General features: G+C 64.0%; 4 protein-coding genes across 8 annotated transcripts; 3 read left to right on the top strand and 1 right to left on the bottom strand.

Annotated features, from left to right (window-relative positions):
• Positions 1–840: 840 nt before the first annotated feature.
• Positions 841–9,315, top strand: CHTOP (chromatin target of PRMT1). Of its 2 annotated transcripts, none has more exons than XM_086768257.1 (6): positions 841–1,035; positions 2,278–2,359; positions 3,841–3,994; positions 6,665–6,848; positions 6,976–7,113; positions 8,140–9,315. In XM_086768257.1, the coding sequence occupies exons 2-6, from the start codon at positions 2,295–2,297 to the stop codon at positions 8,340–8,342; spliced, it is 744 nt and encodes a 247-aa protein (XP_086624383.1). In that variant the 5' UTR covers positions 841–1,035; positions 2,278–2,294; the 3' UTR covers positions 8,343–9,315. The 2 variants fall into 2 exon arrangements, with proteins under 2 accessions (XP_086624383.1, XP_086624382.1); XM_086768256.1 differs by having other exon boundaries at positions 843–1,035; positions 6,662–6,848.
• A 423-nt stretch (positions 9,316–9,738) lies between these two features.
• LOC147597195 (SMAD family member 4-like) lies at positions 9,739–16,746 on the top strand. 2 transcript variants are annotated; one of them, XM_086768206.1, is made up of 12 exons: positions 9,739–9,804; positions 12,124–12,372; positions 13,257–13,431; positions 13,539–13,559; positions 13,682–13,867; positions 13,961–14,083; positions 14,176–14,262; positions 14,347–14,400; positions 14,508–14,691; positions 15,683–15,851; positions 16,232–16,370; positions 16,456–16,746. In XM_086768206.1, the coding sequence occupies exons 2-12, from the start codon at positions 12,136–12,138 to the stop codon at positions 16,665–16,667; spliced, it is 1,587 nt and encodes a 528-aa protein (XP_086624332.1). In that variant the 5' UTR covers positions 9,739–9,804; positions 12,124–12,135; the 3' UTR covers positions 16,668–16,746. The 2 variants fall into 2 exon arrangements, with proteins under 2 accessions (XP_086624332.1, XP_086624333.1); XM_086768207.1 differs by lacking the exon at positions 9,739–9,804 and adding an exon at positions 11,507–11,525.
• A 122-nt stretch (positions 16,747–16,868) lies between these two features.
• Positions 16,869–18,159, top strand: SNAPIN (SNAP associated protein). The gene is made up of 4 exons (XM_086768209.1): positions 16,869–17,111; positions 17,502–17,548; positions 17,656–17,774; positions 17,868–18,159. Exons 1-4 carry the CDS (start codon positions 17,002–17,004, stop codon positions 17,970–17,972), a joined length of 381 nt encoding a protein of 126 aa, XP_086624335.1. The 5' UTR covers positions 16,869–17,001; the 3' UTR covers positions 17,973–18,159.
• A 220-nt stretch (positions 18,160–18,379) lies between these two features.
• Positions 18,380–22,622, bottom strand: ILF2 (interleukin enhancer binding factor 2). Of its 3 annotated transcripts, none has more exons than XM_086768450.1 (15): positions 22,544–22,622; positions 22,308–22,346; positions 21,859–21,904; positions 20,878–20,982; positions 20,710–20,787; positions 20,485–20,587; positions 20,340–20,405; positions 20,058–20,174; positions 19,855–19,933; positions 19,642–19,729; positions 19,423–19,484; positions 19,134–19,248; positions 18,973–19,063; positions 18,604–18,773; positions 18,380–18,523 (listed from the first exon to the last, which is right to left on the bottom strand). In XM_086768450.1, the coding sequence occupies exons 1-14, from the start codon at positions 22,546–22,548 to the stop codon at positions 18,613–18,615; spliced, it is 1,155 nt and encodes a 384-aa protein (XP_086624576.1). In that variant the 5' UTR covers positions 22,549–22,622; the 3' UTR covers positions 18,380–18,523; positions 18,604–18,612. The 3 variants fall into 3 exon arrangements, with proteins under 3 accessions (XP_086624576.1, XP_086624577.1, XP_086624575.1); XM_086768451.1 differs by having other exon boundaries at positions 21,859–21,902; positions 22,305–22,346; positions 22,544–22,581; XM_086768449.1 differs by having other exon boundaries at positions 21,859–21,901; positions 22,287–22,346; positions 22,544–22,577.
• Positions 22,623–22,741: the final 119 nt, after the last annotated feature.

Raw genomic sequence — 22,741 nt, 5'->3', positions numbered from 1 at the left:
GCCCCCGGGCGTACCGGGGAGCCTTCCTTGTCCCGAGCCACGGGGTGACCGGGAAAGGCCACCCCGGGTCACCCCAAGCGCCCGGGGCCGTCCCCATCGCCGCCCCGCGCTGGCTCCTCCATCGCACCCAGCCCCGACCCCGCGTGTCCCCCGGCCGCAGCGCAACGGGGGACCCCGGCCCGCGCTGGGGTGCTGGGGTGCAGGGCACAGGGGTCCAACATGGCGGGGGGGGTGAGGGTTTTGGGGGGCAGCCGCAGGCCGGGACTCGGCCACAGCCGCACCGCGCCCCGCGGGGCTGGAGGAACCGGTTCTTATCTCCGCCAGCAGCCCCCACGCCGAGGCCCGGCCCAGCCTGGCCCTGCTCAGGGCCGCCAGCGCCATCGTCTGCCGGGGCTGGGGCTCCCCAGCCACCCCCGCACGGCTCCGGGCCCTCGCACGGCGGGGCTGCCCCGGCGGAACGCGGGGAGCGATCGGGGAACAGGCCCAGGCCAGGCCGCGGGGGAACCGGAGGCCCCGGGAGGCTTCCGCAGGCCTCCGAAGCCCCAAGCCAGGCCTTGCCGGGCGGCCCCCGCGGGATCGGTCCCCGCTGACCGGGATCGGCCCCCGCTGACCGGGATCGGCCCCCGCTGACCGCGCCCCGCCGCCCGCCCCGGGGGGAACCGGGGACCGGTAGCGCTGGAACCCTGCCAGGCCGCACCGCACCGCAGCCCCCCCCCACCCCCGGCCCCGCCACCGGCACGGCCCCGCCCGCCCCGCCCCGGAGCACCAATGGCCGACGGGGAAGGCCCTGACGTCAGAGCTGCCCTTCCCAATAGTAAGGGAGCGCGGTGACGCGCGGCGCCCTGCGTGTGCGCGCCGCCGTCGCCGCCATTTTGGCCGGCGGTGGGAGGAGGGCGGGTGGCTGTGGTCGCTGCCGCCATTTTGTCGCAGGCGTTCGTAGCGCGACGGGAGCGGGCGGAGGGCGCCGGAGCCAGCCTCACACCCCGCGCCAGCCGCCGGCCAGCCCCACCGGAGACCTGGCGACCGTCTGCTTCGGTGAGAGCGGGTGGGCCTGGCCCCGGGGGGCTGCGAGGGGGGCGCTGAGGGAGGGAGGGAGGGAGGCCGCGGGGTCCCCTCGGGGGCTGATCCTCGGTTTTCGGGGCTGGGGCTGCGGTGGCTGCTCGTGCCCGGGCTGTGCGCAGGCAAGGCCGGGCTTTCCCCCCCCACCTCCGCCCCGTCCCGTGGGGCAGCTGCGGGACGGGGTTGGGTCGAGGGCCCGGGCCAGGCCTCGCCTTCCTCCCGGGCCCGGGCCGGGGCAGCCCCCGCGGGCCGTGGTGGGCTTGTGGGAGCGGGGCTTCCTCTGCGAGCCGCGCTGCCGTTGGTGTTCAGGAAAAACGCTTTTCAAAAATATTTCTTAAATGAAGTAAAAAAAAAAGGGATTCGATTGCCTGTTAGCTCGATTTCTGACTGTAAAACACTGAACAGAAAGCATTTTGCTCGAGGGTGTGTACTCTTCGGCAGTCATGTAAGCATTGCATTTGATACTAATTACTTAAAAAAAAAGATAAAGCGATCTGCATAGTTAGTTGCTTTGAGCTTAGCGTATTTCAGTAACATTCATCACTGCCAAAGCACTCGGGCTCGAGCCGCGCTCCGAAGATCAGCAGCAGCTGGGTTTAAATCCCTTCGCCGCTTTCCTGAGCCGGGTTCTGGTGTTGGAGAGCCACGACGGGACTGCAGATGGCCTGGCTAGCAGAGTATTTGATAATAAAAACCCAAAGCGACGGCCGCCTTACAGTCTGTCGGTGTCCGAGGGGTGGCAGTCATAGCGGGAGGACGGAACCTTAATATTTTTAAAGCGTATGGGACTTCTGTGGAGTGATTTTGGTATTTTATTCCCAAGTACGTGATATGTGTCCTTTTGAAACAAATTGGGGTGCCCGTCTTACTGATACTGAAGGCTTAGGGAGTGTGACGGTGTCACCAGAAGCTACACAGGACGCTTGGCTGCCATTTTGACTCCTGATAAACCGCATTTTTGCAGCGTTACTCCTGCCAGCGGTAAAATTTTCCCTTTCTGAAAAATATACCTTTAATAAGGATGAGTTAACGTAACTTGCTGATTTATTAAACCTGCTGTATCATGGCAGCGGCCTAGAAAACTTATTAAAAATGCATTAATAGATTACACCTTATCTGCCTGATTCTTGATTTCTCTCTGCCGAAGGAGCTGGACTGCAGGCTTGTGGGCGCGAGGTCTCCGTGCTGTTTGCTAAACCCGGCTCTCCTGTTTTGCAGATTCTCTCGATCTGAAGATGGCTGCACAGTCAGCACCGAAGGTTGTGCTAAAGAGCACCACCAAGATGTCGCTGAACGAGCGGTGAGGAAGCCAACAGCAGCTTCAGCTCATAAGAAATTTTTTTACTTAATTATCGCTGTCCGGTGTCCAAAACCCAGCGTGGTTTCTGCCCTCTTTTAACCTCCCTAAAACAAGCAGATGGCTATGCACCTCTGTCTTAAACTGCAGCAGATGTGGTACGCAAGGTTAAAAGGGCACGTGTTTTGGAGAAATTTCTCCGTAGCCGTTAATATTAAACTATTCGGCACGTAAATATGGCGGGATGTGTTATAACAAAAGAGAGAAACCTCACACCCTCCCTTTTTCTTCCACATGTTTTTACATTTACCTAGTTGACGCTGCGGCGTGGTAGCATGTTACCTGAGCGGCGGCAGGCTTGCTGCTTCGTCCGAGGCGGACGCACGCGCGCGTGCTCTGGCCTGTAAGAGGCAGGCAGCAGGCCCTGAAACAAGCCCGAAGGCCCTTTAGCAACGTTTTGGGCCTTGTAAGAGGCAAATGCTTTGCTTCATCTCCATCTCTCTCTCTTCTTGATTTCTTTATTTCTTCCTTTGGGTGTTCTTCTGTTTTTCCATGCCATGGAGCTTTTGCACTTCTGCGGTGGCGACTAACAGCCGTGCTGCAGTGATGTTTCGCTTTCTTACTAATCACTCTTGTGTTAATTGCGTTAGTATCGTGGAAGCAGGGGTAAAGGAAGCCGTTTGCCTGCCGTTCCCGCTCCAGCGGGTGCCGCGGTGAGGTGCGGCCTGAACTGGTGCTCGGAGCTCACCCCAGGAAACGGGCGCGGCGGGGTGCAGCTTGCTGGCCTGTTTCGTTTTTGGGCAGTCCGTGTTCCTCATCTTCAAGTGTTTCGCAGTCCTGCGTAGCTCTCAGGACGCGGCAGAACGCTGATGGGTCGCTGCGAAGGAGGCTTGCCATCTTGCCGTGTGTTCTGCTCTCGTGTAGCTCCGAAAGACAGAAGGTTCTTTGCGCACCAAAGAAATTGCCGAGTGAGCCGTTTTTATAAGCGAGGGCGCTGGGGCGGTGGCATTTCTTACGGCACCAGTGCCATGGTGCACCAGAGGCACGCCGCTCTCTTCTCGGGGCCGCGTCTGTTGTGAAGCTGCCCTCTGGCACCGAGTTTTTAGAGTTTTCTCTGATCTTTGAGGGTCAATTTGGCTTTGGCAGTCAGATTTCAGTTTGCTTCTCTTTCTGTGATGTCCTGTCCCATCTGTCATGATCATCTCTGCTTATTGCTTGTTTCCATTCCTTCTGCCATCTCTAAAATCAGTAACCCAAAGCTCTGTCACTCCTGAATTAATATACAACGCCATTTCTGAGTTTCCAGTTCTCGCACACTTGTGGAAAACAAAACAAGGAATACGTAATCACGTGTGACGTGACCTAAGTACCACTCTTTACGTAAGGTTCATGGGATCTGGAGATCCGCTCTTGAGAACCGTGAAATGCCAGTAAATGTATGTAATAAAGCTTTCTTTAAACACCCGTTTTATTCGACCTTGAAGCTTTACTAACATGCTGAAGAACAAACAGCCGATGCCAGTGAATATTCGGGCTACCATGCAGCAGCAGCAGCAGCTAGCCAGTGCCAGAAACAGAAGACTGGCCCAGCAGATGGAGAACAGACCTTCTGTCCAGGCTGCGCTGAAGCTGAAACAGGTGAGAGGAAGCGGCGTGTCCCGGTGGTGCCTGTCGCTGGCACGTGGCTTTGCAGGATACGGCGGCGTTTGAAACGCGCTCCTGAGCGTTAAAAATGAGAGACCCAGAGGGGGCTTGCAGGAAATCCCACTTTTTACTGCAGGCAACTAATGCTTTGTAACTGAATGGTTGGTATTACTGACTTGGGGTTTTTTTGTGCTGGCTGCTGATGTCTCCTCTCTATTTTTTCAGAGAAGTGTTCTCATTCTGAGTTTCTGGATCTGCCGAGTGCTTCATCTCGCAATCTAGCTGCAGTTGCAATGGCTGCAGGTTGTTTCCAGCACTTACTGTCCCGTTGAGGCTGGTTGCTCCCATCCCCAGCTCCACCCTCTCTTGGTGCGCTCCCTTGGTAGCAGCTGACTGTGAGGAACAGATGAACAAACTGATTTTTCTTTTTTTTTTTTTTTTTTTTTTTTTTTTTGCAATTAGCTTAAAATGTGTGTGCAGGGTACAGATTGGAACCTGCGGGGCAGAGCCTCGCGGCTGTGCAGTGAGTTCGCGTTGCAGCGCTGCGTAACTTGCCTGCAGAAGTAGTTACGTAGAATTTTCCACGTTACCTCGCACGTGAGGAGAAAGCCCTGGAAATTTGTTAGCTGAGCTGCTTCACCGCATAGCTGGAATATTTAAACCCGCCACACGTGCTCGCATTCAGGGCTCCTTCTCTGCGAGAGGAATGCAGCTGCTTTTTAAGATCTCTTGAGACCTCTGTTGTAAAAACACTCTGGTGCCAGTTGGCCTTGCAGAGCTTGGAAACAAAAGCTCTGGAAATGGAAGTCTGAATTAACTTTCTGCTTTAAAAAAAAAAAAAGTTTGACAGGTTAAGAATTTGACAAGTGGTAAGTGGAACTGGATCGAAAGCGTGAGGTCCCCGCTCGCTGGCCTGAGGCGCCGCAGAGGAACGGGAGAGAGCGAGGTTTTTGGCTCAGCTTGTCTGGTTTTTACGTTGGGCGCAGGTGTACTTCCGTGGTCTGCTGGGATGAAATGCTGCCGGGGCGGGCCGCGAAGGGCGCTGCAGGGAAATCGGGAAACCTGCTTTATGGCGGGTTGTGCTTCAAAGATTGCAGGTTGCTCTGGAAGCTGATGCGGTGATGGGATTTTGCTGCGCTTGGTGTCACCCGGAGCTTTTCTGACCCTTCTGGATGTGCTGTGCCCAGAAGTGCTGGGGAGCACTGATCCCAGTGACCTGTCCTTCAGGAAGGACTCCCCTAAACTCCTGCAGAGCCCTGCTTCTGCTAGATTCCTGGGTTTGCAGCTTGCACCCTCCGCGTTTGAGTGCGCAAGCGTTTACATAAACCTGTTCCTTGTTTCTGAATGCCACGACATTTACACTGACTGCAGTTCTAGCCGTGCGTTTAGTAGCTGGAGCAGACCAAGGTGCTACCGCTCTGAGGCAGAGCAGGAGGGCGAGCACTCTTAGGCTGTCCCAGCGCAAAGTCCAGCAGCTTACCTTAAACTCTCATGGTAAGTGACGAACAAATAACTGGATGCGGACCGTACACGTTGGGTTCTCATTCCTTTCTGCCGGGGAGGCTGCTACAGCTGTTGGAAAAATGAATTATGAGCTAAACTCTGGGGCAGCAAGACTTAAAATCTTACTAGAGCTACAGAAGAGGCTGATTTTAGAGGAGGCAGTTCAGCTCTCCACAGGCTTGGGTCAAGCAGAGAAGCAGCAACTTTAACTCTTGGAACCTGGAGTAAAACGCGGCCTTTACGGCTTTCAGTCACCCGACCTCCTTAGGGCCGAGAGCTCGCGTTGGTGGAGTCTGAAGGTTCCCACCGTTGCTTCTTGGCTCCTTGAGAGCCTGCGGGAGCTGGAGGCCGCTCTGTGGAGACCGGATCGGGACCAGCGTGTGTTAACCACGCCGGGATGCGCGTTGGCGGGTCAGCCGCCGCTCCGTGAGCGGCCGAGCCGTCTCTGCAGCGGTCGTCCCGAGGGAAGCCAGCTCTGGCTGGGAAATGGAGTCTGGTGGCTGGATGTAAATAACATAGGAGGAAAAACAAAAAAAAAAAACATGCTTCAAAAGTTTTGCTGTTGTTCTGGTGAGGGTAGATTTCTTCAGTATAGCTTTATTTTCGTAGTATAAGTGAGAAGTTGCTTTTCCCGTAGTCTGTGTGGCAGCCTAGCCGGGATGGGGCAGTAGGCCACTGGGAATGATATCCGTGGCGTGCGGCTGCGCGGGCGGCACTCGGTGTGCAGAGGTGGGTTAGGCTCGCGCCGCAGCGGGGGTGGTCGCTGCCTGTCTCGGGGGCTCGCTGGGGCTGTCGCCTGCCAGCAGAAGGGATCCCTGGGATCCGCTGTCTGGTGGATTCAGCGGCTGCTTTGATTTGCAGAAAAATACTGCCATCCAAATCTGCAAGGTTTTTTTTGTCTCTGTACGAGCACTTGCTTCCAGGAAAGGTCTTTTGTTCTCAGTTTGACCTTCTCAAATTGTCCCTCCCGGAGCACATTTGATGGTCTTCCTTTGAAGCTTGGTTATACATTGCAGAGAGCTGGTGACCCTCTATTTTATTTTAAAAAAAAAAAAAAAAAGGCACCACTCTTACCGATAGGTGATTGCTGTGCGGTTCGTGTTGCGAGTCTGAGATTGCTGCATGACTTTGTCCTTTCTTAAAAATCTTCTATTCCAGAAGAGCTTAAAGCAACGCCTCGGTAAAAGTAACATTCAGGCGCGACTAGGCCGGCCGGCGGGACCCCTTGCTCGCGGAGCCATGGGAGGAAGAGGCCTGTCCATGGGGCAGAGAGGCTTGCCACGAGGAGCCATGCGCGGCGGCCGGGGAGCCAGAGCTCTGCTGAGAGGAGGAATGCCGCTCAGAGGTCGGTACCGTGGCCGGGCTGGGGTTGCTCCTGTGTCAGTAATGCTTTTTCACGGCGTGACTCTGACGCCGGTGCTCGGGCTGGACGCTGGTTTCTTTCTGATTCGCATTCCCTCGCTCTCTTGAAGGTCAGAGCCTGCTTCGTGGAGGACGAGGTATGTCCCCCAGGATGGGCCTGAGAAGAGGGGGCATGAGGGGCCGCGGTGGCCCCGGAAGAGGCGGTCTGGGCCGAGGCGCCATGGGCCGCGGGGGACTTGGTGGCAGAGGTCAGTGCACGCAAACCTCAGGAGCGACACGTCGCTGCTTTAACTCCTTTTTTTCCTGCTTAAGGCTAGCACGTGCGAGCACACGCAGCCCCAGAACCCCGCTGTTCCTGAACTTGTGCGGGACCTAGCGCGAAATTAAGGCTTTTGCGCCTGCAAAGCTTTGCCGGGCCGTGCGCCTGACCGTGTCAGCGCTGCTGGGGGGGCTCTGGGGGCTGTCAATGGAGGTGTCCGCTCCCGCGGGATCACTGGCCGGGTGACAGGTGGGATAGTAGTGAAGGCAGCGAGTGATCCTTCGGCGCGTTGAGGAAGGCTGCGCTGGCTCCTCGCGCTTCCGAAGGAAACGATACAGAGCCTGTGTAAACCCAGAGACTCGTAAAATAATTAGTGGGGGGGACATTGAGCAGAGGGAGCCTGAACCCTGACAAAACAAACTTCGTCTGAAGCTGAATCGAGCCGTAGGTAAATGAACTCCTCATTTTCAACAGCAGAGAGAGGCGGTAAAGCAGGAGTGCGAGAGGAAATGCGGGAGCCAGCTGTTGATGGCAGGGTGGTGCGTGTTTCAGCCAGATGTTTGGTTGGAACGCCAGCCAGGCGCTCTCCCGCGGCGTCTGTAGGAGTCGGAGCAGACGGTTACCAGGAAGCTGCCTGGCTCCTGACGGCTTTGGCTCGTGGCCTCAGTGCTGCTTCTTAGCCTGACAAACGCACGCTCTGGGGTGTCCTGCTGCTGAAGCAGCCTGAAACCCTCTCGCTTTGGAAAGGAAAAAATCTGCTTGCGGTGGGCGACGGCGGTGGGATGTGCAGGATCTCGGTGCGCTCCAAGTGGGAGTGGAAGACGAGCAGGGAGATGGGGTTTGGAGCTGAGCGTAGCCCGTAGTCGCGGATCAAATGTCTGTCTCGGCTTCTGGACCGAAACAGAAGCGGCCTGGGGGGAGCTGGCCCTGCTGCAGGGCTGAGGGGCGGCAGCCGCGGCAGACCCCAAGGCTCGCGCCGCTGGAGCGTGTAACCGTCGTCTTGTCTCCCCGCAAGGTCGCGGCATGGCGGGCCGGGGCCGAGGGGGCTTCGGAGGTCGCGGCAGAGGACGAGGACGGGGAAGAGGATCGGCACGGCCTGCGTTGACCAAGGAGCAGCTGGACAACCAGTTGGACGCCTACATGTCTAAAACGAAAGGACACCTCGATGCCGAGCTGGATGCTTACATGGCTCAGACGGACCCGGAAACGAACGACTGAAGGTTGTTCCCAGAGACTGGTGGTGAATTTAGCGTGTGATGTCGGTGCCCATAAGCTAAACACGGAAACCCCGGCTCGCGCTGGACGGACCTGCGGGAACGGGGAGCGGCCCTGTTCTACCGGGAGATCAGACTTTAGTGTGTTCCTTTAACGTTTTGATACTATCTGTTGTATTAAACCTTTTTTTGATTGTTTTTTTTTTTTTTAATCTTTCTTCTCCTGAGTGCTCCAGACGTGGATGTGACGGATCCGCAGTTAATCCGCCGGCGCTGGCGCCTCGCCAGGCACCTCGCGTTCGGGGCAGTGCTCCTCGGGGCTGGGCTCGCGCCTTGACGTGCCTCTCGAGCTCCATGGTTGCATTTTGGGATCGGCCCTGTCCCCAAGTGTGACCGAAGGGCTGAGTTCACGCCCACGATCCGGTCTCAACCCAATACGGAGAGAAAAAAACCAAACCCCACGCCTCCGAGGTCAGGTCCCCTTCTGGATGCACCAATCCTCTGCTCGCACCCCAAGACTTGTGTTGATAGCGTCCTGTTCGTGCCTGGTGCGGAGCGCTTCCCAGGTTGAAAGCTTGCTCGGCTTGTTTTTATTTTGTTTTCAGACACAAGTTTGAATTTCTTTGGCGTTGCATTTGAAGGGACGGTGGCGCCGGTGGTTTCTGTATCCGCAAGAAAACAAAGTGTTTATTTAAAGGAGCTGGGAGCAGGAAGATAACGTTACAGCGAACCGCGGTAGAACTGTCTCTTTTTAAAACACGGGGTCCAAAATTAACCTGTTACCTTTTGGCGTAACCAGAACTGTGTCCTCCGGTCAGCCCGGCTGCCTGCGCTTCCCCGGCCGGGTTTGGGAAGGGGTCTGTCCCGTCCCCCTCTCCCCCGCTGTTGAGCTCAGCAGTGCTGTGAACTGTTCCAGTTTCCATGGAATCTTGTCTTTCTGGTTTGTTGTAACAAAGGAGAAACAATTATCAAAAGCCGTGTGGACTCTGGGTGGTTATTTTTCCTGGAAAGGGGGGTTTTTCTGCTCGTGCTTTGGGATAAATTCACTTTGTGGGGGCCAGGAGTCAGAAAACCGGAATCATCCTCGCTGAGGGGCTGGGTACCGCCTGCCGGTGGGGGTGCTGGGGCTGCCCTGGCTTTTCCCGGGGGCTTCCCGGCCTCGGGAAGCCGCCGGCTCCTGCCCCCTTCCCCGGGCTGCCCCGCCGCAGCGTTCCCGAAGGGAAAACCGGGATCGGCCTCGGAGCCGCCCCGCCGCAGCCAGCCGCCCACTCCGTCATGACAGCGCGATCGCTATTGGTTGGCGGCGGGGGGGCCGTTTGTCACGGCTGCTGCTATTGGCTGCCGCGCTCCGGCGCCTCACGCGTTCCGGCTTCTCCTTTTGTTGTTGCAGCGACCGGGAGTTGGGAAGCGGCGGCCGGAGGGGATGCGGCGGCCGGGCCCCGGCTGAGCGGAGCCGGGCGGCGGCGGTGAGTAACAGCCCCGGGGCCCAGCCCACTCGCGACCCCTCCTGGGGGGGCCCAGCCGCTCGCCCCTCTCCGCACACCCCGCTGGCCGGCTGCAGCGCGGGGGGCGCGGGACCCCCACCCGCCCAGGGAGCCCCTCCGCACCTCTCCCCGCTTTCCTCGCACCGGCAGCCCCAAACCCCGCTCCGACGCTGCACCAAACCCAGGAAAGCGCCCGTTTTCAGGTGGCTTCGGGACAGAGGTGCGCCGCTGCCCCGCCAAGTCCCGGGAGTTTGGGATGCGATGGGGACGGCGTGTTGGCACCCGCTTTCCCAGGACATCCCTCCTGCTTCCCTCCCCGCGCTCCTCAGCCTCCCTCGGGCAGCCGAGGCCTCCGGTACGGGGAGCGTCCCCCTTCCCCAGCCCGGGGGGCCGGAGCTGGGCTGGGGTCGCGGAAGCCAGGCTGGCAGCAAGGGAGATGCAGGCGGGAATGAAGTCCCCACCCCAGGCACCCGTCGGTCCCTTTGTCCCTGCCTTTGGGATTATCTGGGAGCCAAGTTAGCGGCCCCGGAGCCAAGGAGATTAGGCCGGGGATGGTGGCTGCGCGGGGGCTGTGGGAGCTGGCTTCCCCCCGCCCTGCTCTGCTCATCCCCTTCCCGAGCTGGGGACAAGGCTGGCTCCGGCTCTGGGGCTCAGGTCGCGGGATCAGCGAGGTGTTTTTAGGACAGGAACGATGCGGGGGGACGAGGAGGGGAGACCTCGCTCCCAGCCCCGCTCTGCCTGACAGGTTTGTGAAAAGCCCCCCGGCCTCGTCCCCTTGGCTGGGACAAAAGACTCGCGCAGAAATGTCGCTTCCCATCTGGGGCTGGGCGATGAGGCGCCTCGTTATCCCCCTGGTTCCTGCTGGGGCGGGAGGGGCCTTTGGGGTCCGCTGTGCCACGGTGCTGCCCGGGACGGTGTCCTCTCCAAAAGCTGTCACATCGCCGGGGGGAGCTGAAGCCAGGGAGAAGCCATCCCTGACCCCCGCTCACCCCAGTTGCCCCCAGACCAGACTGGAATGAGTTTTGGATGGAGCTGGAGATGGCCGTGGCCCTTTGAGTCGTTCCCAAAGCAGCCAGCATTGGCCTTGGGGTCCAGCCACCAGCGCTGAGGGGAACTGGGACCGACGCCAGGGCCCCCAGACGCTCCTTGGAGGGCGATGCTGGACAGCCCTGCTCACAGAGTCCCCACCGCCCTCTTTCACCTCCTTTGGCCTCCAAATTGAACCCCAAGGCAGAGTGCGTCAGGCAGGCGGGGGCTGGGGACGAGCGGGCTGGCGCGGAGCAGGCGGGAACGCCGGAGCATTCCCGGGACGGGTGCCCGAGGCTGCGTTAGCACCCCCAGGGTGAACCCCGTAGCCTGGCGGGGTGCTCAGGGTGGTACCCCAGCCACGGGGGACTCTGCGGGGCCCCTCCAGCGTCCCTGGAGGTGTCCCCACGGCCGGCGGCATCTGGCTCGTCTCAAGCTGGAGGAGCCCAGCCAGCGGCATCGCTCCAGCGAGAGGGGGGCCGCGGCCCTGCGCCCGCGCCGGGGTGGGGACAGGCAGGGTGCTGGCAGGCCAGCCTGCCTCCCGTCCCACGGATACGCGGTGCGGAGCGGGGGCTGACGGCTTGTTGTGTCTGCCGCCGGCCCAAGGATTTTCCCAGGCCCCGGAGCGTTGCAGCCGCTGCGATGCAGAACCGGGACCCTGCTGCAGCGGCACCGCGGTGGGCGCAGGGCCCCGACACGGCCCCGGCTGGCAGGGGGGTGCTCGCAGGGCCCCAGCTCTTGGCATGTGCGTGCGGCTCTTGGCGTGTGCGCGATCTGGCAGGAAAGGGAGAAGCCCAGCAGCAAGCGAGGGGTTAAGGAGCGGCGCCAAGCTGGGGCTCTGTTTAGTCTGGCCGCTGCGCCAGCGATGGGACAGGCAGCGCGCAGCACGAGTCTGTCGCCCCAGCCCGGAGCCGGAGCTCGCGCCCTTGCACGCATGCAGGCACCCTCGCACGCTGTGCGCGTGCAGGCGCGCTCCCTGCCAGGCGACACGTCCGTGCGCATTGCCACGCGTGACGCAGCGGCCCAGCTCTGGCTCGGCTGCCGTCAGAGCCAGGCGCCGTGGGAGGGGGGGACACCCCAAGTGTCCCAGTGTCGCTGTAACCCCCGTGCCCCACCCCGCACGGAACGCAGGCGTCTGGGCTGGTCCCCCGTACGGCGCTTAACTCCCGGCGCGGTGGCCCCGTGCCACGGTGGCCGTGCAGGCAAGGGCAGGGGTGCCGGCAGGTGCCCTGCGGCGGGGTGACGGGTAGGGCCGTGCCGTGCCGTGCCTTGCAGGGGAGCAGCGCCATGTCCCTCGGCGCGCCCAGCAGCAGCGACGCCTGCCTGAGCATCGTGCACGGCCTGATGTGCCACCGGCAGGGCGGGGAGAACGAGACCTTCGCCAAGCGGGCCATCGAGAGCCTGGTGAAGAAGCTCAAGGAGAAGAAGGACGAGCTCGACGCGCTCATCGCCGCCATCACCACCAACGGCACCCACCCCAGCAAGTGCGTCACCATCCAGCGCACCTTGGACGGGCGGCTGCAGGTAACCCCGCCGCGCCGGGACGCGGGTGTCTGGGTGGACCCGCGCCAGCCTGACACCCCCGCGTGCACCCCACGACCCTCCCCAGGCTGGGGACACCCAGGTGTTGGGGTGCCCCATGACCTCTGAGACACCACCACCCTTCCCGAGCTGGGGGGGACCCAGGCATCCTGGTGCCCCGAGACCCCCCAGCCTCCCCAAACTGGGGGAACCCAGGCATCCTGGTGCCCTGAGACCCCCCACCCTCCCCAAACTGGGGGAACCCAGGCATCCTAGTGCCCTGAGACCCCCCAGCCCTACCCAAGGCGAGGCAAGGGGCCCGGTGGAGGGGACCCCCCCAGGGAGGGCGCACGGGGGGACCCTCGCCGCGTTGAGCCTGTGGCTCCGGGCTGGGAGCCACGCTGACTTCAGTGTCTGGGCTCGCGCCCACCCACCCGCAGCCGTGGCTGCTCCAGGGATGGCGGGGGGGGGGGACGGGGAGGGGGGGACAGGGGCCAGGCAGAGCCCCCCGTCCAGTCGGGACAGATGCGTTCGGGCAGGGGCAGCCGCCGGCAGTGTCGTCCCCCTGCCCGCCGTCCCCCCAGCCCCGCGCTGGCGTCCCCCGGCGATGCTGCTCCCCCTTCGCGGGATGAGTCACTGTCTGGCAGGCTGCGAGCTGGGCCGGGGGGGGGCAGCGGGGGGGGTTGTTATGTCTGCAGCCACGGAGGCGCAGGGGGAGCCCCCCCCGGCCGCCGCGGGGTCCCGGCCTGGCGCCAGGCCCCTCGCCGGGGGGATGCTGGGGGGGGTCCGGCGTCCGCGCTGGATGCAGCCGGCCTGGGAAGGGGGGCGCGACCATCCCTGCGCACCCCCCCTCGTCACCCCCATGTCCCCATGCTGTCCCCCCGCAGGTGGCCGGCAGGAAGGGGTTCCCCCACGTCATCTACGCCCGGCTGTGGCGCTGGCCCGACCTCCACAAAAACGAGCTGAAACCCGTCAAATTCTGCCAATTCGCCTTCGACCTCAAGCGCGACAGCGTCTGCGTCAATCCCTACCACTACGAGCGCGTGGTGGCCCCCGCCATCGGTGAGCCGGCCTCCCCGCCGCCCCCGCCGGAACCCCGGGAGGGTGGGGGTCCCCTCGCTTTCGCCGCCAGCACCCGTAACTCCCCCCCCCGAATTTCTCCCCGGCAGGTCTGAGCATCCAGAACACAGGTGAGAGCCTGCCACGGGGCCGGCCGGGAGCACCCCCGGAGCCAGCGCCCCCCCCCCAACCCCGGCAGCGGGTCCCCGTGCCCCCCATGGTCTCTGGTGTGTGTCCCCCGTCCCCTCCCCAGTGCCCCCCGCGCGCCCGGTGAAGGAGGAGTTTGTCCATGACTGTGTGCAGATGGAGCCGGGGTCCAAGCGGGCGCCGCGCCTGCCCCCCGCCGAGCCCTACTGCCAGCCGCTGCCCCCCCCCCGGCCCCCCGAGTCCCCCCGCGTCCCCGGGAGCCTCTACCCTGCGCTGCCCACGTCACCTCACGGTAAGACCCCGTTAAACCCTGTCCCCATCCCTTGGGAAGGGTTGGGGGGGCATCAGCCTGACACACCCCCCCTCAATTCTGCCCCCCCCCCAGTGGTCCCTGGTGGCACCCTGCTCTCTCTTCCCCACGGCGAGGGGCTGCTGCATGTCGCCTGCCCCACACTGCCCCCGGCGCGGCCCCCCCCGCAGAATGGCTACCCCAAACCGCCCTGCCGCAGTGAGTACTGGGGACACCTCGCGTCCCCCGGCTCGGTGGGGGTCCCGTGCAGGGACACCCCCCCGCCCCAGCCACACTCTCTCCTGCCCCAGGTTCGCCAGCGAGCTGGAGCGGGGCGGCCGCCTACGCAGCGAGCTTAGGGGGGCCGCAGCCCCCGCTCCACCACCCTAACCAGTACTGTAGGTTTGGGGGCGGAGGGGGGGCCGTCTGCAAGGTCCCAGCCCCGCCGCGCTGCGCTGACCCCGTCTCTGCCCCCTCCCCAGGGCCCCCACACCATAGCTCCGGGCCGTACCAGCAACCTGTGTCCACCCACCCCGGTAAGAGCCCCCCACCCTAATTAGCACCCCGGTGATCGACCCCCTCCCCGAGCCACAGGTGCCCTGACCCCCCCGTGTCCGCGTGTCGCCCCCACCCCGACCCCCAGGGCCGGAGTTTTGGTGCTCCATCGCCTACTTCGAGATGGACGTGCAGGTGGGGGAGATCTTCAAGGTGCCGTCCCGTTGCCCCGCGGTGGTGGTGGACGGTTACGTGGACCCCTCGGGGGGGGACCGCTTCTGCCTGGGGCAGCTCTCCAACGTGCACCGCACCCACGCCAGCGAGCGAGCCCGGTGGGCCGGGGGGCGAGGGGGGGGAGATGGGCGGCAAAAAGGGGGCGTGGGGGAGCAGGGGTGGGGCAAATGAGGGATATAGGGGGCAGGTGGGGGGATATAGGGGCCAAATGGGGGATGTACGGGGCAAATAGGGGATATAGGGGCCAAATGGGGGATGTATGGGGTGGAGGGGGGGATATAGGGGCCAAATGGGGGATGTATGGGGCAAATAGGGGATATAGGGGTCAAATGGGGGATGTATGGGGTGGAGGGGGGGATATAGGGGGCAAATGGGGGATGTATGGGGCGGAGGGGGGGATATAGGGGGCAAATGGGGGATGTATGGGGCGGAGGGGGGGATATAGGGGCCAAATGGGGGATGTATGGGGCGGAGGGGGGGATATAGGGGCCAAATGGGGGATGTATGGGGCAAATAGGGGATATAGGGGTCAAATGGGGGATGTATGGGGCGGAGGGGGGGATATAGGGGCCAAATGGGGGATGTATGGGGCGGAGGGGGGGATATAGGGGCCAAATGGGGGATGTATGGGGCGGAGGGGGGGATATAGGGGCCAAATGGGGGATGTATGGGGCGGAGGGGGGGATATAGGGGCCAAATGGGGGATGTATGGGGCAAATAGGGGATATAGGGGTCAAATGGGGGATGTATGGGGCGGAGGGGGGGATATAGGGGCCAAATGGGGGATGTATGGGGCAAATAGGGGATATAGGGGTCAAATGGGGGATGTATGGGGCGGAGGAGGGGATATAGGGGCCAAATGGGGGATATAGGGGGCGGAAGGGGGGATATAGGGGGCAGAAGGGGGGATATAGGGGGCAAATGGGGGATATAGGGGGCAGAAGGGGGGATATAGGGGGCAGAAAGGGGGATATAGAGGACGAATGTGGGATATATAGGGCAGGGGGGGGGTCTGGGGGTCTAACGGGGGCCTGGGGGCCGCGCGGGTGCTGCGGGGCGGGGCGGGTGCTGACAGTCCCTGCGGGACAGGCTGCACATCGGGAAGGGCGTGCAGCTGGAGTGCCGCGGCGAGGGCGACGTGTGGATGCGGTGCCTGAGCGACCACGCCGTCTTCGTGCAGAGCTACCACCTGGACCGGGAGGCCGGGAGGGCCCCCGGCGACGCCGTGCACAAGATCTACCCCGGCGCCCACATCAAGGTGGGGGGGCCCTGGGGAACCCCGCATCCCCAGGAGGGGATCCCACAGCTACCAGGGGTGGAGGGACGCCCGTGGCCACGTTAAAGGGGTCCCGGGCACAGAGTCCCCCGTGCTGGAGGTGGGCTGGAGGGACCCCTCGTCCCCACGTTAAAGGGGGTCCCAGGCAAAGGGTCCAAGTGCTGGGGGCAACAGAGGGACCCCAGGGATGGGGGGAGCCCCATCCCCACGTAAAGGGGGTCCTGGGAAATGGGTCTCCCGTGCTGGGGGGCAGCAGAGGGACCCCAGGGATGGGGGGAGCCTCGTGCCTATACCAAAGAGGGTCCCCAGGGCACCCCCCTCCCGTGCCACCCTGCTGAGGGGTCCCCCCACGTTGCCCCCAGGTATTTGACCTGCGCCAGTGCCACCGCCAGATGCAGCAGCAAGCGGCCACGGCCCAGGCCGCGGCCGCCACCCAGGCAGCCGCCGTGGCCGGCAACATCCCGGGCCCCGGCTCGGTGGGAGGCATCGCGCCCGCCGTGGGTGAGTGAGCCCCCCGGGGCTGGGACGGGATCCTCGTGGGGATCCCCCACCCACCCACCCACGGCCGCGTCCCTCCGGCGGGCAGGGCTTTCGGCGGCGGCGGGGATCGGCGTGGACGACCTGCGGCGGCTGTGCATCCTGCGGCTGAGCTTCGTCAAGGGCTGGGGGCCCGACTACCCCCGGCAGAGCATCAAGCACACGCCGTGCTGGATCGAGGTGCACCTCCATCGCGCCCTGCAGCTGCTGGACGAGGTCCTGCACGCCATGCCCGCCGCCGAGCCGGGCCCCCTGCGCTGACCCACGCCCCTCTTAATTTAATTTTTGTAAGAAAAAGCCAAAAAAAAAAACCAAAAAAAACAAAAACCACACCACAAAAAAAGGAGAAAGTACCAAAAATGCGCAGCGGGGGCTGGTTGCAATCGTTATTTAAGGAACGGGTTTGGGTTTTGCCGCCTGGCTCGGTGCTTTGGGCGGCTGCTCGTCCAGCTGTGACCGCAGCTGTACCCGCAGGACTACATTTCCCAGCAGCCCCCGCGGCGCCGACGGGAAGTTCCTTTTCCCGCCCTCTGGCGGCTTGCTATTTCCGCCGCCGCCATTTCCCAGCGGCCCCTGCGGCGGTGGTAGCGTCAAGATGGCGGCGGGGAGCGGCGGCCCGGCGGCCCGGGAGCTGTTTGCCGAGGGGCTGCTGCAGTTCTTGCGGCCGGCGGTGCGGCAGCTCGACGGACACGTTCACGCCGTCAGGTCCGGGAACCGGGAGCGGGGTCCGGGAAGAGGGGGGAGACTCCGGGGCGGCCGAGGGGAACGGCGGGGCCGGGGCCGAGGGGCGGGAAGGGCCAGAGAGGGCGGTTTTAGGGGGTGAAGGGCTTTAGGAGCAGCGGGGGGGGCGCTCAGGGGTGCCTGGGTGGGGAATTGAGGCGGCCGCGGGGGTTGGGGCAGGTCCCGGGCTGAGGGGGGGTCCCACGTCGCTGGGTCGGGCCGAGTTTGGGGTGGCTGGGGGGGGCCCGGGGGGGGGAGCGTTTGGGCCGGGAGGGAGCTCAGGTGCACTGGGGGGGGGTGCAGGTTCCTTAGGGGAGTGGGTTTGGGGCGGGGGGCTCGGGTTCTGTCCCGGGCGCTGAGCCGTCCCCTCCGCAGGGAGAGCCAGGTGGAGCTGCGGGAGCACATCGACAGCCTGGCCGCAGGTGAGGCGCGGCCGGAGGGCCTGGGGGGGTGCGCGGGGTTTGCCCCACCGCCCCTGGGGCTCCGCGGTGCCCCGCGCCCCCCTCTCACCCTCCACCCCCTTCCCCAGAGCTGTGCCGCATCAACGAGGACCAGAAAGTGGCGCTGGACCTCGACCCCTACGTGAAGAAGCTGCTGAACGCCCGGCGCAGGGTGGTGCTGGTCAACAACATCCTGCAGAACGCCCAGGTCAGCGCCGGGACCCCCGCGGGGCTGGGGGCCGCGGCGTTTTGGGGGACCCCAGCCTCCCCCCGTCCTGACGGTCGCCGCTCCCCCGCGCAGGAACGGCTGCGGAGGCTGAACCACAGCGTGGCCAAGGAGACGGTGCGCAGGAAGGCCATGCTGGAAGCGGCGGGCGGCTACCCCCAGGGCTTGCCCGGCAAGTGAAGCCCCCGCGGCAGCGCCGGGCCGGATCCGCCTCACGCGGCGGCCGCGCCGACGGCCCCGTGAGCCGGGCGGGAGCAGGAGCGGCCCCGCGCGGCGACGGGCACGATCCCGTAAGGACGGCGAAGGGAACGGGCGTCCCCGTTGGGAGCGGCGCTCTCCCGAGCGTCCGCAGTGCGGGCCGGGGCGAGGAGTCGGCTGAACCCCGAGTTGTATTTTCGGAGTTGTAGGCACCGCAATAAAAGCGAGGGCGTGGTGTTCATGGGCTGCTGAGGCGCTGTGAGTCCGTAACGCTCCCGCGCCGGGGCCGCAGCCGCGCGTCGCGGAACCCCCTCCCGCCCTAAAGACCTTTTTTGGGCCCCTCCTGTAAGGTGCACCCCGTACCCAATCAAACGGGACGCGCTGGGAAGGGGGGGAGCAACGCTTTAATGTGTGATTTACAAAACCACGCACGAGGGACGCGTCACGGCAGCTGGCCGCCTTCGCCGAGGACGGGCTGTCCTCTGCTGGCTTCGTCGTCCTTCGGCCGCAACGCCCGGCGGCGAGGGGTCCCGCTGCGGGGGGAGGGACGGGCGCTGAGTGGGGAGCGGGGCGCAGGCAGCTCCCTCGCCGGCGGCGGCAGCGCGGGCTGTACCTGGGCGACTCACTCCTGCGTCTCCATGCTCTCCTCCTCCTCGCCTGCGGCGGGTTCTTCCTGATTCTCTTCTTCCTCCTCTCCTTCCTTCTTCTCCGGAGGCTTCTCGTAAGCCTTCTCGGAAGGCGTCACTATCACCCCGTCCCACGTGGACATTTCGGAAGCCAGGTCTGCGAGAGCAGGGCCCGGGGGTGACCTCGCGCGGCGCAGACGAGCCCCGTTCCCGGGGGAAGCGCAACGCCCCGCCTCGCCGGCTCCACCTCCCCGCGAGCCGCTTCTCCAACCACACGGAAAACCAATCCCAGGCCCCCCCGGGACGCTGCCAGCCTGCGCGGAGAGACACCCACGCGTCGCAGCGACCCCACTCACAGCTGGCGTCGCCCTCCTGGCCCAGGATTTTCCTGTAGCCTCCGTGAGAGAGAATCCGGACGAGCGTCTGCGCCGTGTAGCACACCATGTCCTGCCGGCACAGCGGGGAGTCAGCGCGCCGCCGCGCTCCGGCGCCCGCTCCCGCGGCCGAGGCGGCTCACCTGCTGTTCCAGGGTCATGACCGTGTGCACTCTGAAGTTGCCGCTCTCGCAGGGATCCGTGATGCCGACGGATCCGGGGAGGAAGAGCCCCGCGGCCAGGATCTGAAGGCAGCGCCTGCGGGATGAGACGTTTCGGGTTAGAAACCAGAACTCCGGCACAGAAACGCAGCCGAGAAGCCTGCGACGGGCACGTCTACGCGAGAGCCTGCTTTGCCACCGCGCTGACGTGGAATGTTCGAAATGGAGCCGGAAACAGGAATTCGTCCGCGCGAGGCAAACGGCAGCGCACCTGTAGGCGACGTTGAGCGCCAGCGGCTGCCTGGTGGGGTTGTTCATCACGGCGTAGTGCCCCTGAGGAGGCGAAAAAGGAAAGAGGGAGCGAGGAGAGCGGCTTCCCGTAAGGGGAGTGTAACCACCCCCCCGATTCCCGCTGCCGCTGGAGCCCGGCACTGCGCGGGCAGCCGCGAGTTCGCCGCGCGCCGTCGGCGGCTCCCCCTCGGATGCTCACCAGCAGGTCCAGAATCCAGGGCGTGAGGGGCTCAAAGCCGGGAAATCGAATTCGCAGGTCTTTCAGGAGCCGGATCAAGACCTTCACCCTGGAGCAGGGGGCAGGAGCGGGGCTCATAACGCGTCCCGCGGCTCTCCCCGCTTCCCCCCGTTCCCTGCGCCGATTCCAGCCGTGCCTCGGAGCCGCCGTGTTCCCGTCCGAGGCCAAACTCACGTGGACTGCGACGCGTTCTCCTCGAACCAGCGCGCGTGTCTGATGGCAGCCAGGGCGCTTTGCAGCACTTTGATGTCCACTACGGAAAAGCGGCAGAAACGCCCGTTTTCTCAACCAAAAGGCGAGCGGGGCTGGGCCAGCTGGCTCCCCCCGTGCCGCCCCACGAAGGCCGACGCGCGGGGCGGAGCGCGTCGAGCCCTTACGGTGCAGCTCGGGATCCAGCTTGCGGAGGTTGGGCGGCACCGTGGTGATGAGGATCTTCACGGTGGCGTCGGCAGAGCTGATCTCGAAGCCGGTCTCGTTGGTCAGCATGGTCAGGACTGGGGAGAAACAACAGGGAATTCCTCACGAATTCCAGAAGGGCTCCGCGGCACCCGGAAAAGAGCACGGATCTCGGCGGAGGGTGGCGGGGCGCCGTCGCCAGAGCACAAGGGGAGACTGGCCGCGTCTTCCTCAACCGCGCCCGCCGCGGGACAGCGTCCCACCTTCGCCGGGGTCCTGCGCTCTCAGGCTTTCCACCACTTTGTTTCCCAGGGCCGCCACAGCTTCCACTGAGGAGAAGAGGAGGAGGGCGGTGAGAGCGGGGCCCGGCGCCGCGCCCGGCCCGGCGCCCGCGCAGCCCGCACTCACGGGTGGGAAGGATTTTCAGAATCACCACCAGATCGGCCACGTTGTGCCCCGTCGTCATGGTGCCCTTCTTGTAGGAGCCCACCTGGCGGACCTCCTCGATTTGCTGTTTGAGCGGCGAAGCAGAAATCGGCGAATTCGGCACCAGTCTCTGACCCAGCAGCATCCCCCGTGCCAAACCATCTCCCCACAGAGCTTGTTTTTGTTTTTCCCCACTTCCGGACTCACCACTTCAAACGTTCCCGGTGCTACGATTAAATTGTCGATGACGTTGTTTATCTTGGTCACCAGAGACAGAATGGAAGCCTGGAAGGGAACGGGGAGAGGGGTGGCGTCAGCAGGCGCAGCGGGACGCGAAACAGTCCGCTCTCGCAGCAGTGCCATCGTCGCACACACCTGTTCGGCGGCGGTGGGAGCAAGGTCCTGGTTTCTCTTCAGCAGGGCTTCGCTGAAGGCGGTCTCGTCGGCCGCAGGCTTTACGCGGGGAAAAGCCATTTCGCACTGAAACGGGATCGGATATCAGACTGCAACGCCCCGGAGAGAGGCTTGGGCTCAACTCACTCATCAGCACGACTCCCTCCGTTATGTTTTTATTCTCCAGCACTTCTTTCCTGGGCGCTCCCCACCGCGCTCTTCCACCTTCCCGTTCTCCTAAGGGGGGGCGGGCAGCTGCCCGTACGCTCACACCGCCGCTCTCCAACAACGGCGCAGCCGCGGGCTGTGGGACAGGGCGGATCTCGTTAATAACGGCTCTGGCGAGGGCTTTATTAACGATATCGCCGTGTGTTCAGAGCCTCCCCTGGCTGCGGAGTGGTTCGGGGGCTGCGACAGGATTCACAGCCCCAGGGCCTGGGAGGCAGGAGCGAGCGGACTGGTTCGTGGTGGAAGAGACTGGTTCGGGGTGGAAGTCACAGCTCTGCAAAGGGCAGATGCGCGGCGGGAGGAAGAAATTCTTTCCTCCCGTACAAAGGTGGGGAACGGGCGCCGCTGTTGGTCCTCGTGAGGACCAGCGCGGCCCGGGAGCCTGGGGAACAGCTGGCGGCTGAGGGACGGCTACGGGAGCGACCGGGGGGCTGCGTTACAGAGAGCTGGGCGAGCGGGGCGCCTTGAAAAGCCGAAAACCCTCCACTGTTTGCCGTGGTTATTACTCAACTGCATCCCGGCCATCGCGCGTGACGCGAGCGCTGCGCCCACCAGAGGGAGGAGATCTATTTCGGGTTAGTTACTGAACCGACAGCGTTTTCAGCGAGCTGCTCCACGCCGGCTAAGCTAAGAGAAGTCAAACCGCCAGCACCCGGGGGTTTTAGGGTGCATCTCTAAGGAAGGGAAAGGCCCGCAGCTGTTGCCTGCGGACAGCCCCGCAGGAGGGTTACTCACGACATAGAAATCAAAGGGGATGTGCGGCACAAAGGGCCGGAACCTGCAGGGGGAGAGCAAACGAGAAAAACCGACTTTATTCTCTGGGGGGGCTGCCTGCGCTTTGTCATCGCCCCCCCCCCCGTCACCGTTCCGTCCCGGTTTGGTCCCGAGGCGCGAGAAAAGCGCTACGGAAACAGGAAAGGTTTCTTCATAACCCACCCCCCTGTCCGTAACTGCACCCCCCGCCCCCCAGCCGCCCGCGCTGAGAGACCCCGGCCCGCAGGGGGCGCGCACCCGCCGACCCCCCCCAGCCCTACGCCTCGCCGTGAGCCTGGCCTACGCTGCACGCTAAAGCCCCGCTCCGGCGCCCCGGCCCCCCCACCCCGCCACCCCCTAGGCCTGCCACGCTGAACAGCCACCCCCGCTACAGCAGAAGGCAGACTCGCCCACTGCCAGGGCCTCCCCTGGAACCAAAGCGTCCGCCGCGGCCTCGGCCTCGGTCGCCCCTGCGGAAAAGAGCGGGGAAACGGCGTCAGGGGAGCGGGACCGGGAGGGGGGGGGCTGAGCCCGGCCTGGGGGGGCTGAGCCCGGCCTGGGGGAGCGCCCCCCGCGCAGGGCCCGGGCCCGCCCCGGGGGACCCCGGCACCTCCCCGCGGGTACCCAGGGGTGCCCCCCCCCCGCCTTCGCCCCGCTCCCCGCGCACCTCATGGTCCCGCCGCTCCGAACAATGAACGCCGCCGCCGACTCTACCGGAGCTGCGCTTCAACCCCGCAACAACCCGCTCGCCGATTGGTTCCCGCGCGCCGCCAGTCTGCCTGCCGGCAGAGCTCCGCTGCACGCCATTGGCTCAGCCGACCGTCAATCTAAGGCGGGTCTGGCGGGGACGCGGCCGGGCGCGGCG

Source organism: Chlamydotis macqueenii, chromosome 28, assembly GCF_036417535.1.
Source record: "Chlamydotis macqueenii isolate bChlMac1 chromosome 28, bChlMac1.mat, whole genome shotgun sequence".
NCBI lineage: Eukaryota > Metazoa > Chordata > Aves > Otidiformes > Otididae > Chlamydotis > Chlamydotis macqueenii.
The sequence above is the reverse complement of the archived record's forward strand: the minus strand, read 5'-3'. Positions and strand labels throughout refer to the sequence as shown.